This window comes from Battus philenor, unplaced genomic scaffold (genome assembly GCF_028537555.1).
Source record: "Battus philenor isolate CCGP_79_NKW_IND1 unplaced genomic scaffold, ilBatPhil1.0.hap1 SCAF_29, whole genome shotgun sequence".
Taxonomy (NCBI): Eukaryota; Metazoa; Arthropoda; class Insecta; order Lepidoptera; family Papilionidae; genus Battus; species Battus philenor.
In genome coordinates this window covers 7149287-7167727 of record NW_027181692.1, presented here as the reverse complement: position 1 = coordinate 7167727, position 18441 = coordinate 7149287, and the positions used below count along the sequence as shown (strand labels likewise).

The window sequence follows — 18441 nt, the reverse complement described above, 5'->3', positions numbered from 1 at the left end:
TATATATATATATATATCATTCATCGCAGAACATATATCTCATATAAATGTGACATCAATTCTGATGGCTGTCAAGGTATCAACCCAATTTAGTCACTTCGCTCATGAAGTCCACTTCTAGATATTGATCTGACCAATAAATTTCTTATAACAGCCTCTTTATAAAATAAATTTGAACATTTTTACAAAACAATGCATTATTCTAATAAACAGGGTGATTCAACAAATGTGCTATAAATTTAGGGCTCTTATACCCATTTCCAAACATTCTGTATAAAGCGATCACACTGTAATATCTATGTTTTCTTTTACACCAATGTGACAGGACTGGTTGTACAAAGTCTGTAGAAACAGATAATAAACAAATAATTAATTTTAGCTTTAACTTACTATATTATCATTGTTATTTAGATATAGGGTGTTCAATTCATTAAATGTCAACAAAGAACTATACATTCATCACTTTTTGATTTAGAAATAATCACTCTGTATATGAAGATGATTGATGACAAGAAAGTTATGTTATAATACACTGAAATAGTCTAGATCTGCTACGGGTAGAGTTATAAGGGTCAGTGCCACTGTTGGGAACCTATATTAATAAGGTAAAAATATAAAAGTAACCCATTTGATGGAATGACCAAATAATAACATTTGCAGGAGATCTCTGGATGTTTGCAGCAAAAGATATGTCATCTTGGTAATCGTTAGGTAAGGTCTATGAGAGTCTATCAGCTGATATATGTAATGGTGATGAGACATATACAAACATATATGACTAAGAAATATGATGATACATGTGCTAGCTTGGTACGGATTGAGATAATGATTCTGTGCAGTCACAAGTATGTTGCCAACTTTTCTCCGTCAATGTAGATACTGGGATTGTCTTAGAACAGAACATACACTTCCAATCCAATTCGTTGCTATGTGAAATTTTAAAATGATTCTCTATCTGTTTTACTATATTTTGCCCAGTGTATGTCATTTGACAAAATTCACATATAATTGTCACAGTTTCCTCAATTCCGACATCAGGCAACAATGAAATGTTCAATTGGCATTGCGGTGAGATTATTTCTTCTAATTGTAAATCATATAGAGCACTAGAATCTTCCGGAACATTCTGGTACATGTATCTAACAAAACTGTGTTCGCTTAGATTCCTTCTAAAGTATGCAGGGATTTCAATATTCGAAGGCATGTTCTGCGTGATGTGTTTCAAAGTTTTATACGCACTTCTTATTAATGGCCTCCATTTTATGCATTTTCCCGTTGAGTTGTACTGTTTAAACCTATGTAACAATGAACTCTTTGATATTTTCATCAGATTAGATTGCTCCAACTTGACTTGCCATTCAATATCGAGTTTTGAATCTGGTGGTGGCATAAGAAGCTTTTTATTAACAAGATTCATTTTAACTTTGTGGTTATTATCATATTTTAATACTAAACATTGATTGTTGGACCATTTGAATTTTATTTCGAATTTAATTCCAGTCCAATTCAATATAGACCCTAAAGACAACCAATTGGAGTTGTTATTCAATGTACTTGCACTTTCAAGGTTAAATATATTGTCATTCACAGGGTATCTTAATATAAAATTGTTTAACTGAGATCTGGTCGCTTCAACTTCCATCACCAAATTCTCTTCATCAATTGTATCAGTTGATTGCGATTGGTTTTGTTTTTGTGGAATCTTTTTTATAACATTTGGCGCTAGCTCCTGTGCAATGCCTAGTATACAGCGCAAATACATCTTGAGATTAACGTAATGTGTTTTAATTATATCTTTTATAACATCATCACCCTTTTCTTTAAGATCAGTAACGGCTTTGTCAAAGACGTTCCACTCTGGCCAGTCTTTAAGATATTTCTTCACAACATTCAGATATATATCAACTTCTAAGTCATGTAGCTTTTTCAAGTCCATGTCGAATTCAATTTGAAGTATATTGAGTATCTGGGAATTGGTTAAAACTGTGGTTTTTTTGCCATCATTAGTGATGAGACTTTTGAGTAATTCAATGAGCGGTCCATCTGAAACAAAAATAATTTACAAATTATTATTTCATTTTTGAAGATTGTTGATCTTGACGGAATCAACTGCAAGATCTGCAATATCCTATCCTCAGCACCCCTTAGTACAGTAATAAATGAGAGTTCAATTATTAATTTGACTAGATTTGATAAGCGGGTAAGTGAGCAACACCGTGGTATTTAACTATATACTTTCCTCACAACAAGTAGTTCGACGAAGAAATTTAGTTGTCTGCCAAAGTACCTTAGGACACTTTTATAGCATACTGCTGATCCCGCAAACGTTGTTTTGCAAAAAAAATATTTTTAATTTTCAATTTAAAAATAAGCGTTGATCGTACAGGGGTGAAAATTTAGGGTTGTATGTATTTTTGTATGTTGTATCATAAAAAAAAACAAAGTTTCGTCAAAAAAATAAAAAAAAATATTTTAAGGGTGAATAACCCTTATCACTTAGGGGTATGAAAAATAGATAGTAGCCGATTCTCAGACCTACTAAATACGCATAAATAATTTGGTAAAATACGGTCAAGCCGTTTCAGAGGAGTTCAAGTTCGAACACCGTGACAGGAGAATTTTATATATTAGATTGTACAGAGCCGGGTTTAATCTTTCGTTGGACAAGGATTGACTTATTAGTGCTTAATTCAATATATTTACCGTTGGACAAGGATTGACTTATTAGTGCTTAATTCAATATATTTACAAATAACACGTGAATAAGTTAAAGTTTTTACGTATATATTTTCTTTTAATACATACCAGAATGTTTTTTCATTTTCTCCAACTGCACTAAGACTGCATCGTTTGAACATTTATCCCCCATTTCAGCAAAAAATAATTTAACATAACTTCAGCAATGTTATATTTATAAATATCGTTCGTTTATGACATGTGGACTCGCACTGTTACTGACGTCTGTCATCTAAACTTTACGGGAGTGCATTGTCGATATATGAAAGTATCGATTTTTTTTAGGAATTAGCCAATCGATATTTTTAATCGTAAATTATCGGTAAATGGACCAACTGAGAACTAAACAAAAAGAATTTTGTAAGAAAGATAGTAAGGCGTTGGAAATAAGTATACAGCATTAGATAGAACTTGTGCTTGAAACAATTTTTTTTATACTGTCTGCACACAACAAAATTTAAAAATAAGACTTAATATAATTTAGGATGAATCGTCGTAATTTTAAGTCTGACCGACTATCTAAGAACATCTCTAGTAAAGTGCATCTGATATCTATATCTGACAAGTATTGATTTGACTAAGAAACCATTATATTAATCTTACTGTATTAATAATAGTTAAAAACAAAATTAATTATTCTATAAAGTAACAATAGTAATATATATACTAACAATAGTACTATATCTATTCGTTGTTTTTTCACATTTCAGTATTTTGACAATTTTATTCAGTAATTCCGATCCTCGGAGTAAAAATATCGATATATCGATATTTTGCTCTGCTTTTATCGATATGGCCAATATATGTTTTCTGTTTCGTTACTGCTACAAGCTTCCGTCATCTTAACATTTATCTTAGCAGACATCGCACCATATATAATTGTTTTCGGTGTATAAAAACTTTTAATATTTATTTTCATTTAAAGGGTAATAGTAAATTTTATTATTAAGAATGATTTGATGCCTCAGCCATGATAGGCTGCTATGTCTTCCATAGGGTCCCTCGCGGACTACGAGGATTATAATGTCCACGGTCAAGGTGAACAGAGCTTAAAAATCTTACACATAAATTTAATTGATGTAATTGATACGCTTACAATTACTAAACAAACCAGGTATATGCCTGGAATTTATGTAGGAAATCGAATCAGAATATTTAACACCCTCTGTGTTTGGCACTAATCGGTGTAACATAACTCCTGAAGATGCCCCGTGGAGGGGTGAAACACGTGTTGAGTGATTTAACGGTGGCGGTTGTGTAATTCGCATTGTTTGCCGCATACGCATTTATCAGCGGGCTGGCGAGCGGTGCACTTTGTTGCACGACTACCACTGCATGTGCGGAAGTGTCTGAATATTGGTCCTTTTCTTACATCGAATCAGAAATTACGGGATCTGTTAGACGAACTATATTATAGCCTAGTAATAATTTGAAGTGGTGACCACTTTGACCAGATGCTGCTGACGTCTTAAGATTATGAAGTAGATATGGACCGGTAAGCGCATATGACTTCCACACAAGATGGACAAAACTTATTAAGGATTCCTACATCTAGCATTTTCCGATATCAGAAAGCCTATGTCGAACAATACATATCTATAGCTATAATGATGATGATAAATGAAAAGACAATTTCTTATATCTATTTATTGATGGCTAAATTACATATATATATTGAATATCTCTTTGGAATGTTTATTCAATACAGTTAATATTTAACCCTTAAATGCATGGCTTATATTTATACTTTAAATAAAAACTTTTAAGTTAAACGGTTTTTTTACACCCATATTGTGGTGGTTGTGGAAAAATATGTACCTAGTCCGCCATATTGGAACGGCGTCCATCTAGAATTTTAAATTTTGTCATAATCATCGTGTTTTACTAGTGTAGCCCTTTCATTTGATACCCATATTGAGGGGGTTAAGGAAAAATATGTAATCTGCCATTTTGTATCGGCGGCCATCTTAGATTTATAATGTTATTGATTTTATTATATTGTGACAATAATCTAAATTAAATGTGTGTACCAAATTTCAGATCAATCTGACAACGGGAAGGTGCTTGAATTTCAATTTCTAATTTTGATCCAAATAAATTCCGTACGGGTCGAACCAAATAAAACCGTTTAAAAATATTAACCTTCCAGATAAGTAAGTACACTAAAATGCAGGGAAAATAGAAAAAAAATGTATATAATATTTTTAATACCTATTTTTTTTAAATTTTATGTTGTAGATATACAACACTGTGCATTTACTTTTAAGTTTAGTATTCATTTTACGTGTAAGTTATTTTGCAGTTTTACATCATTATGCATTTAAGGGTTAAAATTAGTGAACTTTGTTGTCACATTACTCCTGGTCACATATTGGTCATGTACCCTAGGTGAGCCAGTAGGTTTTGATGAGATGCTGGTATTTGGAGATGGCTGTGAAGCCGGTGAGGGCGTGGGTGTTGCACAGGTTGTTATCATTAGAAGGTGGACTGGTGGACGCGACTCCTCGTAAATAGAACCGCAGCGTATTGTCAACCAGCGTTGGGAATGTCAGCCCACCCCCACTGTCACCGCGGCACAGTAGAAGACCTTCGAGAGTAAGAGAAATCTCCTATTATAATTTGATATATTATCTTTTATATTATTTCTTATATTATCTCTTATACACCTATCCCCCGATTTACACGGTAGATACGTTCCTGAGAAAAACGTGTAAATCGAAAATTTAAAATTTTCTAGTCAAAACCGTGTAAAACGAAAAACTTGCAGAAAATGCATAATTTTGATTTTTTTTTAATATTTTAAGTTGTACACATAAATAAAAATAAAATGCATTGACAAGTTAAAATATTTAATATATTACGGAAATACTGTTTTTTTTTTATTTAATTACAATACATTAAACAGAAGAACAAACAATAAAACCAATGATGTTTTATTATCCTTTATCACTGTCAGAAATTACTCCCATTCTGTTTTCCTCCGCGGAATCAAAGGTTCGAATTCACTTTTATCACTCGAAGTTATTTGTGTCGATTCGATGTTTGAAGCAGAAATATTTACATCATGAGAGATGGTAATAAAATCGGTTATTAAAACAAAAAAAAAACTTATTTGGAAAACCGTGTAAAAGCGAAAACATGTAAAATAAGTACCGTGTAAATCGGGGGATAGGTGTATTACCAGGTATTTAATTAGATTTAATATCTAATATTGTAAGCGTAAACTATATATTATCTATCCAATAGATTCAGGCGTTACCTCGCGGAAGTTCATCCTAACTAAGAAAGGTACTAATATATAGCTACTTCCGCTATGCAGCAGTAGTCGTGCAATGAAATGCAACCAGAGGACTTGATGTTTGGCACTGGTCGGTGTAACATTGCTCCTCCCCCTGTCACTTCAGACGTGAAATTATACGAGCAAGAACCGTGACCTTGGTTCCTTGGACCTTTTCATATCTTCACTCTGTTTTAGGCACTAATCGGTGTAATATTACTCCTGAGGATGGAGGAGGGGTGAAACACGTGTAGAGTAGATTAATGGTGGTAGTTGTGTTTGGCATTGTTTACCGCATGCGCATTTATCAGACTGGCGGCCGGTGCACTTTGTTGCACGACTAACACAGCATGTGCGGATGTAGCTATATATTAGTTCCTTTCTTAATACGCTATATTATCCGCTATTTTATTTGCTATATTATCTGCTATTTTATCTATTGTTGCACCTGCTATTTTATCCGTTATATATTCTGCTGTCATTTACGATTCATAATTTTTTTTTATCACAGTGTTATCATTTATGTGTGTATATATACACTACATATACATACACACACACACACACACTATATATATATATATATATATAAATATATATATATATATATATATATATATATATATATGTATGTGTGTTTTCATAGCTAATTAGTATTTTTTTCTAAACATACCTTCTGTGTCGCCGGCACAGATCTTGTCGTGTGTTATGTACTGTTTGAATGCGGGTTGCGTTTGTTGAACGCATTCCACATAAGACACGTATGGAAGGTCGATCACCTTCAGCTCCGGGGATTCTGAACCTTTGAGTCCTGTTGTAAGACCCCAGCCGGCAGCCTGAGAATTTTTTTATTAAATTAAGTCCACCGAGTTGCCAGAATTTTTAACACAAGGAAGATTTGATATAGACGTAAATTCTTTGAAAGAATTAATGTATATATGCTCTTTTGCTGTCAAGTAACGTTTAGTATATTTTATACAAAAATAAATGATTTTATAACTAGTATATAACCTAATGATAATATAGTTAAAAAACGTTATCAAAATACTGATTGCTATATATATTAAAAAGTAAATATTTGTTTACTATATACTCCTGAAGATTTTGTTCCATCAAAGTTTATAGACCCGATGAAGATAAAATACCTTTCACAAAACTCTTACTTAGTATTTATTAATTTTTTTATTCAATTTTATTTATGACTACTCTAGTTCGCAAGGTGTTAGATTTGTGGAGAAGAAGCAGGAAGAAACTTCACAATAACACATATTTTAATAAAGTTTAACATATATTTATACATATGAAATATACCAGATATAGCCTAATTGAAATCAAAATATTCAAGCGACATCACTTCCAATGATATTTATAATTTAAACAGGTGGATTTAAATAGAAAAAAAAATGTAACATGTGATCATTTTACACAGATTAAATATATCATAATAAATAAATCAATCATCTACATGTATATATGTATGAAGGGGCTGAATGAAATGAAACCTTTGCCTCCTTTTTTTTTAATTTACGCGCTTTTTTCATGACAGATGGCAATGGGTAGTTGTCAAAATTTTTTTCAAATAAAATTAATAGTAATGATTATCTATATTTTCTCGTCTTCATACAAATTATATATACACCAATAACTCGCTTTGCGTCGTGGTTACGTTCCAAAAAATACGACGCAAATTGAATTAAGATTTTTTATAGCAAAACATGTAAAGATCGAAGATAGGTTCCAGGGTTACGAAATTACAAATTTTTATAAGGAAAATTGAACAAAGTAAACATTTAAAAAACAAATATAATATAACTCTGCCAATAATTAAATTGGAAAAACATTTACCTTATTTGTAACCAGAAATAACACGTAAAATTTATATACACTTATTATTCTCTTCAAAAAAAAGGACAACGTACTACATTACAACACACTATTTAATTGAAACTGAACTCTAAAATTAGCAAAACAAAGTGAAAATAAAACTGTATTCAAATTGCATTGTTTTCAGTTAGAAAGGAAATCCCCGAGTTTTGTCGCCATGGCGCAATTAGAAACAACGCAACCTCGAAAATCTAACGACGCACAGTGAAAATTAGTTCGAATTAAGCAGCGACGCAACTTCGAAAAAAAACGCAAAACGATATGATGCAAAGCGAGGTATTGGTGTATATATAATATATATGTATATTATACACATTTCACAAGCGCTTTAAGAGCCTTATTAGACATGAACAATATTTATTTTAACTGCTTGAAACAAAAAAAAATGTTATATAATTTTTTTTTGCTCCCACTACTGGGGTTCTGTATTTCATTTTTTTTGGCCCCCACTACTGGAGTTCTCTCGTTCTCTCTCTTATTTTTGGAATAGAGACGTTTTTTTATCTTTTAATGATTCTTTTAACTTTCTTTTATCTTTTATTTCCATACTCTTCTGTCATACTTCACATGATCTATCTTTCTTCTCACATTCTACAATTTCTATCTCTCTTCTCGTTACTCGTTCGTTCATTCATCGACTCACTCCCTTCGCTTCGTTCCTTAAATATCACAGATTATATTTATCTCATTTATTTACTTCTTATATACTTATCTACCATTTTATATTTTTAATTTGCTAATTATTTCTATATATCACAGATTTTTAATATGTGTTTTTCATTTATGTTCTATCGACCTGTATATGTTTTGTTAATTTTTATTACCTTCTATACTATCCTCTTACATTCAAGGAACGCTTGCATATTGCTGTTATCTGGCATAAGTAAGAAGAAATATTCCATCATTAGGCCATACCTTTCCCATGTTTTCTTTAATTTCTCCTGTTTTTAGAGATCCCTTGTTCACCGTGCCATGTGATAGACAAGGACCTGATATTTCAGATAAATGACTCTTCAGGATTTTAAATTATTATTTAATAACTACTTACTTCACAATATCTTTACTAAAATACTGATCGAAGTTAGTTAGATGTTTTTATTTATTATTGTATTATATTTATAATATGTATTAAACCTTTTTTATTATAAGTATATATGTTATATTCGTAAGTATGTTTAAATATGTATGTCTATGTATGTTTATGTTCGTTTGTTTATGAATATGTATTTTTTGTACACGTAAACTACCCTTTATAAGTACTTTTACCTTTTCCATACTATGTTTGTCTGTAAGAGATTGCCTTGTGTGATAAGACCGCCCATTGTACTTTTCTGTATATCATTGTAAAACTTATTAAATGTATCTTATCGTGTACAATAAAAAATATTAAATAAAATAAATCTTTTATGCCTTCGTTTCGTCCTTCACATGTTCAATCTTTGCAAATCTTCTTCCATACATCACCTTTCTTCTCTCGTCTACATTCTTCCCTGATCACAATTTTATACGACACATGATAAATTTAGATTAAAAAATTATTACCTTTCCCATGTTACCGCTAATGAGTTGGTTCTCGGCGAAGTCCTGTCGGAAGTCCAGGCAGACCGGACGCACATACGTCTGGTACTGGAAGGGTCCAGACACCACCACCACGGCAATGTCATCTCTGTAGTTCAGCTCGCGGCCGTAATAATATTTTGATATAGCAATTTCCTTCACCTGAAACATGAATAATTGATATAGTTCGTTCGCGTTAAGAATTTGTATTGGATATGGATCGCGTTAAGAATGCATTTTTGATAATGTTGTCCGTGGACCGTGAACATTGTCCATTTACGTCAAGAACTAGTTGATTTAGTTCGTTTGCGTTACGAATGCATAGTAGATGGATGATAGACGGTAGTCCGCGTTAAGAATAAACATTTGATATTAATAAGTTGCGTCTCCAACAAAATTAGTGGTCATGGATAGCATTACTTCACGTTAAGAATGAACCATGAGCATTGTTCATTTGCGTTAAGAAATAGATATATGATTTAGTTAGTTCGCGCTACGAGTGCATAGTGTATATAGGTAGTATTCGTTAAGAATATATATTAGATATAGTGAATTTGCGCTATGAATAGAGAGTGGACATCCACTAACCATATGTATAGTTCATTCGCGTTAAGGACGCATCGAATCACAATAATCCTACTGCGAAGCCTCACCTTTTCGTCTAATCAAACTGTTGAACACTAAAATAGCGTACAAAAGCATTACTTCAACTGGTTAATCTAATTTAAATTTCTTTTTAATGAAATATTGAGACGGTATAAAGTCTATATAATGTGATCAAAAAGGAAATTTCATTTCAAACTCCCGGGCGTTAAGAATACACGTAATTTATTTTTTATAGGTCGGTAGGACTGTATATAATATTTGCGAAGCGTCTTGTCAAAAGCTGGAATATTTGGTTCAGACCAAAGCATTTTGAAAGATGTTTTGTGTCTCAACGCCTTGTCTTTAGTCGATGTCATACTACAGGTTCTACGCGACTTTTTTTGACAAAAACTCTAATGATTTAGTTCCGCAACCACCGTATTCGCCCGATTTGACTCCGTAAATTATAGCTTCGAAAAAGCATTGGCAAAAGTGCGTTCTATATGACGTTGATTACTTTGTAGGTGATGAAATTGATTTGTAAGAATAAATAAGGAATTTACATTTTATAAACAATATGATATTATTTTTTGATCGCAGTATTGTGAACAGTATTTGTGAATTACCCTTTATAAGTACGAGTACTATTATCTTTTCCATACTATGGTTGTCTGTAAGAGATTGCCTTGTGTGATAAGACCGCCCATTGTACTTTCCTGTATATTATTGTATCTGTATATTATGTATCTTATCGTGTACAATAAAGAATATTAAATAAATAAATCTAATATATAAAATTCTCGTGTCACGGTGTTCGAACTTGAACTCCTCTGAAACAGCTTGACTAATTTTTACCAAATTTAATATGCGTATTCAGTAGGTCTGAGAATCGGCTATTATTTATTTTCTATACCCCTAAGTGATAAAGGTTGTTCACACTTAAAATTTTTTTTTTAATTTTTTTTTAACGAAATTTTTTGTTTTTATTTTTTTATGATACAGCATACAAGAATACATACAACCATAAATTTTCACTCCTCTACGATCAACCCTTATTTTTTATTTGTAAATTAAAATATCAATTTTTGCAAAACAACGTTTGCGGGATCAGCTAGTAAAAAATAAATATTATATGACAGTCACGTCTCTTTATAAGGATATTAATAGATATAAGAAAATTTGCAACGTTGAGTGCATTACAAATAAAGATAAACTTTATACCTTTCTCTATGGGGATATGAAATTAGTAACTATTTGGTTGCAAGTGTATTGTATATATATATACACTATGTAAAATATTCTTCTTATCAGCCGTTGATCTACAGCAAGGTAATGACTTCCCTCAAAAATCGCCTGCGTCTTTGGATCTTAACTATGTCGTCAGATCTACCAGTTCTCGGCTGCACGAGCGGTGTGCCATACCTACTGCCACTTTACACAAACAATTCTTTGAGTTACGTCGATGATCCTGGTTTGTCTGTGCATCTTCAAACTTCTAATTTGATATCGCATTGAATCCAGCATATTTCTTTCCATTGACCTCGAGTCTTCTTATATCTCATCATAGGTGATCAAATCTCGGATCCATAAGTCATCACCGGTAACACACAAAGCCAAAGATCTTCGTTTCGATTTAGAAGATACCTGAACACTGCCCATAGGAGTTGGATTCGAGTGGTATCTTTCTTGAAGTTGGACTTAAAGGTTGATGGTTTGTTTCAGATAAGATTAGGTGATGAGAGAAAGATTCATAGGCTAATGATGATGAATAGAGGTATGTATTAGTTTATGTATGCAGCAATTTGATCAACTATAAAACAAGTGAACAATTAAAAAAATTATGGTGATTAAAAAGCTTACATCGGATTTCTGGGCGTATTGTTCATCACCAGGATGTTCCCAATCACGATAGAGTTTACCAACAGCCACCGCGTAGTTCTTCACGTCGTGAAGTCTCTTCCTCTTCTCGTCCCAAAAACAATGTGCAGCTGAAATGGCACTTATTTAATTAATTACACCTACATTACACACCTATCCCCCGATTTAAACGGTAGATACGTTCCTGAGAAAAACGTGTAAATCGAAAATTAAACATTTTCAAGTCAAAACCGTGTAAATCGAAAAGCTTGCAGAAAATGCATAATTTTGCTATTTAACAGTTGTGATTTTATTTTTCAATATTTTTAGGTGTTCACAGAAATAAAAATAAAATGCATTGACAAGTTAAAATATTTAATATGTTACAGAAACACTGTCATTATATTTAATTACAATACATTAAAAAGAAGAACTAAAACGAAATTACTCTCATTCTTTTTTTCGGAATCGAAGGTTCGAATTCACTTTTATCACTCGAAGTTATTTGTGCCGATTCGATGTTTGAAGCAGAAATATTTACATTATGAGAGATGGTAATAAAATCGGTTATTAAAACAAAAAAAAAACTTTTTTGGAAAATCGTGTAAAAGCGAAAACGTGTAAAACTAGTACCGTGTAAATCGGGGGATAGGTGTATTGTAATGCCTTGTCCCGTAAATATGATCGGAGAGCAAGAGGTCCGGAACAGCGGAGGTCATTAAAAAAACTAAGTACAGTACCCGGCGATAGATATTGCACATCGACCTTTGGAAAGAGACATTCGAAGTTCCATAGTACCTATGTGAAGTTTTGTCAGTCGTGCAACAGAGATAATGCTCTACGAAGTAATATTGTGTGGAATTTGATTTTTTGACTCATTTACATGATTGATATTATAATGTACACATCAAAAATTGTTAAATTACATTTAAAAATAGCAACTGTTGAATTTCTGGCCGGCTCCGAGTCGATGGTATCTTATAATGTTAAAATAAATACATTTAAAAAACTTTTAAGTTAAACGGTTTTTTGATACCCATATTGTGGTAGTTGTGAAAAAATATGTACCTAGTCCGCCATATTGGAACGGCGTCCATCTTGAATTTTAAATTTTGACATAATCATCGTGTTTTACTAGTGTAGCCCTTTCATTTGATACCCGTATTGAGGGGGTCAAGGAAAAATACGTAATCCGCCATTTTGTATCGGCGGCCATCTTAGATTTATAATGTTATTGATTTTATTATATTGTATTGTCATCTAAATTAAACGTGTGTACCAAATTTCAGATCAATCTGACAACGGGAAGGTGCTTAAAATTCAATTTCTAATTATGATCCAAACAAATAAATTCCGTACGGGTAGAACTAAATAAAACCGTTTAATAATAATAATAATCGACAATTCAATAGCTTATGTAAATGACTATTTGATTAAAGATATTTTAAATTTAGAATAACAGAACAAAGCATTTTAATATGAACTAAATAAAAGTCAACCAGAGAACAATGTAGAGGTCTATGCTCGGAATTTCACCTGAAATTGAAAACAGAAAGAGATCCACAGAATTAGGAAAAGAAGAAAAAGAAAGAGGACGCCCATTAGGTTGACTGACATAGTTATGGTTGCACTATAAAACCGGTTATTGTGGAATTTCAAGAGTAGTTGCCATGATGATAAGCCTAGACGTGATGATATGATTTATTGAATCATTGAATAATACATCACCTGAAACAACAACGGAGTTGCTGATCAACGAACCACCGCATATCTGATCGTGTGTTCCGTTTATTTTGTTCTTGTAATATATGCCCGCGTGCCATGGTACATCACCGAATTTTGCTACTTCTCCTCCCAGAACTAAAGGCGCCCCCTTTGGTGTTAGAGTACCGCATTCTGTGAAGAATTATTTATCTATTTATAACAGGGCTTTTTAAACTATGGGTCGCTTCTGTAAACAAGTAATTAAAAAAGTAATTCACATAAATAAAAGTTAAACAAAGTGATAGACATGTAAATATACAATGAGAAATTGTAATAACTTTGAATATTGTAAATAAATAAAATATAAACCTACTGTGATAACAATGTGTAACGAAAACAATGTAAATAAACAGAAATAAAATTATAGAGATTAAGAAAAGAGGAAAGAATGAAAGTTGAATAGAGCGAACGAGAAAGAAAGATGAATTGTTGTATGAAAGAGAGAAAATAGACTGAAAGAAAATGAAAATGTAAAGAAAGAAAGAAGAGAAAGAAAATAAAAATGAATGAGAAAAAATATAAATTGTAAAATAAGTCCCTGTCCCACCATAAGATAGGGGTACGAGAGGCCCACAATAGCGGGGGTCATAAAAAAAAAAAAACTATGGGTCGCGACCCCAAATGGGGTCGCTTAGCAAAATTCTGGGGTCAAGAGATTTTAATGTCAAATATTTATATATACCATTTTATAACATCACTAGAGTTGACAAATACACTGTACTTGCAGTGTCTAGACACGCGCATTCGTTTAAGGTTTTAAACTAATATAAATACAATTTCTATAATTTTTTTGTGCAATTTTTAAATTTAGACTTTTGTATGTTTCATAACCAATTCCAAAACTATATATTTTTTCATATGTATCTTGTTACCTAATAAATAAATTATCAAAAAATATTAGTTTATATTTCTTTTATATTTGTATGGGGTCGTCAAGAAACTCGCGATCATAGGGGGTCGTGAATGAGAAAAGTTTTAGAAGCCCTGATAACATAGATAGCCAAAATATATTCAAGACAAGAAAACAGTGATATATGTGTGTTCGATCTTGGCATATATATCACTCTTTTATATCTTTAACTCAGGTCGATGCGGTTCATAGAGAGAATAAGGCAGCTAACATTAAACATATATCATTTATATCTTCGTCTCTTTCAGCTCAGACTTAGAACTCGGTGAGACGGAATGAAACGTGCGAAATATTCCTATTAAGCATTCCATGTCTTTCTCATAAAGCACAACAAATCTAAGCGCGCGCGCGTGTTGTCGTTCCGAGATCCGTAGTTTACATTTTTAATACAAAATTGCAATAGCTATCCGTCTCTCTGTTTTACATGTAAATTACTACATAAGCCCATCTCTTTCTAACTCTGAACGAGCTGTTCGTCACGCAAATTGAGTCTTAAGTATAAAGAAATAGAGATACAATTGCAACACGCGCGCACTGGAGAGTGTTTATATCTTTTGCAAAGATATATCTCAAATATCTTTCGTGTATATAGCTCGCGAGTTACCAATCTCTAGTATATACAGGTTCTCTAACTGAAGTAAGCTGCATGAAATATACACGTAAATTGCTATATATATATATATATATACATATATAAAGAAATTTATATATATATATATATAAATTTCTTTATAAATCCGAGATTTCTTTATATATATATATATATAGAAATCTCGGATTTATGAGGCCTGACATACATATATGTGTAAACTTATTGACAGAAGCTATTGACCCCTTCCAATAGAAAAAATAAATTAATGTAACATATTTTAGAGAGACAATTTTGTATGCAATGATTAATTTTTTATAGAATTTTTTTATAACAAAACTGTATATTTATCCTTTAAAATTTTTCGATTACGAATCATCCTATATATTTAAATCTAATATATAAAATTTCCATGTCACAATGTTAGTTACCGTACTCCTCCGAAACGGCTTGACTGATTTTTACCAAATTTTATATGCGTATTCAGTAGGTCTGAGAATCGGCTACTATCTATTTTCCATACCCCTAGTGATAAGAGTGGTCCACCCCTTATTTTTTTTTATTTTTTAGACAATTTTTTTGTTTTTATTTTTTTATGATACAACATACAAAAATACATACAACCCTAATTTTTCACCCCTTTACGATTAACCCTTATTTTTTATTTGATAATTAAAAACTTTTTTTGATAATTTTTTTTTGCAAAACAACGTTTGCGGGATACACACTAGTATGCATATAAAAAGAGAATAAGGAGTAAATATGTTTCACTATATGTGTCAAATCATCTTACCAGGTACGCATGTAGGATATACATTCCATTTTCCACCTTTGCAGACCATGTATGGCAGTTCCAGGGGGGTGTAATAGTTGGGCTCCTTGCATTTAGGCTGTATAACAGTTCCTTCCACCTCATGGTCCTCGCAGATCCTGGTCGTCTCCGTACCCTCAACTATGCAGTTGTAGTCCAAGCTCTCGTGTCGATCCAAATAGCATGTCTCTGTTGAATAAATCAAAATTGGTTTAAGAGAATTTTCGTTTACCTCTTTAGTAAGAAAAGGACCAATGTTTAACCACTTCTGCACATGCAGTGGTAGTCGTGCAACAAAGTGCACCGCCCGCCAGCCCGATGATAAATGCGTATGCGGCAAATAATGCGAATTACACAACTGTTTTTATTTTAAAAAAGCACAAAGTGTTTTGTGCTTTTTAAAAGATAATAATAAATTTATATAAATTTTTACGTGCTGTTACTGGTTACAAAAAAGGTAAATATTATTCCAATTTATTTATTCACAGAGTTATATTATTTTTGTTTTTTAAATCTTTACTTTGTTCAATTTTCTTTTTAAAAAGTGGTATTTTCGTAACCCTGGAACCTATCTTCGATCTTTACATGGTTCGCTATAGAAAATCTTAATTCACTTTGCGGCGTTTCAATTTGCGTCGTGTTTTTTTGGAACGTAACCGCGACGCAAAGTGAAGTATTTGTGTATATTATCGATGCTAATATTTAATCTAGCGCCATCTAGTAGCATCTTTGGCAATAGTATCCTTTACCTTCTTTTTTATAAACCATTGCTAAATCACTCAACACGTGTTTCACCCCTCCTCGGGGCATCGTCAGTTATGTAGCACCGATTAGTTAGGACTCTGTGTTTGGCATTGTTTAGCATACGCAGCATAAGCATTTATCAGCGGGCTGGCGGGCGGTGCACTTTATTGCACGACTACTACTGCATGTGCGGAAGTGACTATATATTGGTCCTTTTCTTACTTAGGATGGACTTCTGCAAAATAACACCTAAATCTATTACATATTCAATAGATCGTCTCAGGTAAACGTAAGAGTACAACAACTTCACGAATCGAACGTGTTACTGGTGTTTGGGCGGGCATAACATAAGCATTTGACTTAGTTTTTAAACGGTTTTATTTAGTTCGACCCGTACGGAATTTATTCGGATCAAAATTAGAAATTGAAATTTAAGCACCTTCCCGTTGTCAGATTGATCTGAAATTTGGTACACACATTTAATTTAGATGACAATACAATATAATAAAATCAATAACATTATAAATCTAAGATGGCCGCCGATACAAAATGACGGATTACGTATTTTTCCTTAACCCCCTCAATATGGGTATCAAATGAAAGGGCTACACTAGTAAAACACGATGATTATGTCAAAATTTAAAATTCAAGATGGGCGCCGTTCCAATATGGTGGACTAGGTACATATTTTTCCACAACCACCACAATATGGGTATCAAAAAACCGTTTAACTTAAAAGTTTTTTAAATGTATTTACTGTCTCCATACAATGGTTGTCTCACTTATTTATTATACATGTACATGTTATGGTTGCTTGTTAAATGCTATTTAAAATATTCACTCACGTAAACATCTTGGCTGTTTCTCGACCGACCATTCTCCCTTCCAGCAGAACACTTTCGGATTGCCCACAATCGCGAATCTCGGATAGCAAGAGTAGTCCAGGAACACCAATGATGCTTCTCCATTCTCCACTTTCCCACCAGCCACGTGGTACACTCCGTTCTCTGGTTGTCCTGGCAAGATGCACCTGAGAAACGTGAAGATGTTAATCCTATCTAGGCCAAAAATGGTTCATCATCAACTGATGGCCCATAAAAGTAGACTAGCAAAAAGTGCCATTGAAATGAACAAAAAGGAAACACAGTAAATAAATAGATAAAAAATGATAAAATAGAACCAAAGTGATACATAAAATTGTGATAGAAAATAATTATAGGACATAAGTAATAAAAATGTAAAATAAAAATGCAAATTGAAAATGTAAAAAGAAAAAGGGAAAGAATGATAGATGAACAGAGCAAAAGGGTAAGAAAGCAGAAATGTAGCATGAAAGATAGATAATAGACCGAAAGAGAAAGTAAAGTATGAAAGAAGAGAGAGAAAATAAAAAATTATGTGAAAAATTAAATTGCCAATAAAGTCCCTGTCCCACTATAAATAGGGGTACGAGAGGCCCCCAACAGCGGAGGCCATAAAAAAAGGTAGACTAACGGAAATATAGCAAACGTATTGGCACAGAGGTGATGACACCCAAGCATATGGCTGATGATGTATTGTACCTTTTAATAGTTTCTTACTTTAATTGAACTATTAATAATTCCTGGTATTTTCATTATGACGGAACTATCAAAAATACCATAGGTCTATTACCTTGACATAGGTCAGGTAAATTTTCGGCGTGGAGGGCCGTGGCCTCTTTCTGTGAGACCGTCATGGTCCAGAAG

At 32.6% G+C, this 18441-nt stretch overlaps 2 protein-coding genes across 2 annotated transcripts in view; both read right to left on the bottom strand.

Annotated features, from left to right (window-relative positions):
* Positions 1 to 451: 451 nt before the first annotated feature.
* On the bottom strand, positions 452 to 2937 carry LOC137926321 (uncharacterized). The gene is made up of 2 exons (XM_068769923.1): positions 2806 to 2937; positions 452 to 2043 (listed from the first exon to the last, which is right to left on the bottom strand). Exons 1-2 carry the CDS (start codon positions 2867 to 2869, stop codon positions 803 to 805), a joined length of 1305 nt encoding a protein of 434 aa, XP_068626024.1. The 5' UTR covers positions 2870 to 2937; the 3' UTR covers positions 452 to 802.
* Positions 2938 to 4368: 1431 nt separating this feature from the next.
* The window catches only part of LOC137926135 (uncharacterized), a 59824-nt gene continuing 45751 nt past the window's right edge, over positions 4369 to 18441 (bottom strand). The window contains exons 27-33 of the mRNA XM_068769665.1: positions 17560 to 17744; positions 15953 to 16159; positions 13625 to 13792; positions 11900 to 12027; positions 9440 to 9616; positions 6687 to 6849; positions 4369 to 5323 (exon numbers count right to left, since the gene is read on the bottom strand). Coding sequence (XP_068625766.1) covers positions 5121 to 5323; positions 6687 to 6849; positions 9440 to 9616; positions 11900 to 12027; positions 13625 to 13792; positions 15953 to 16159; positions 17560 to 17744 — 1231 coding nt within the window. The 3' untranslated portion in view covers positions 4369 to 5120. The remainder of the gene's footprint in view (positions 5324 to 6686; positions 6850 to 9439; positions 9617 to 11899; positions 12028 to 13624; positions 13793 to 15952; positions 16160 to 17559; positions 17745 to 18441) is intronic.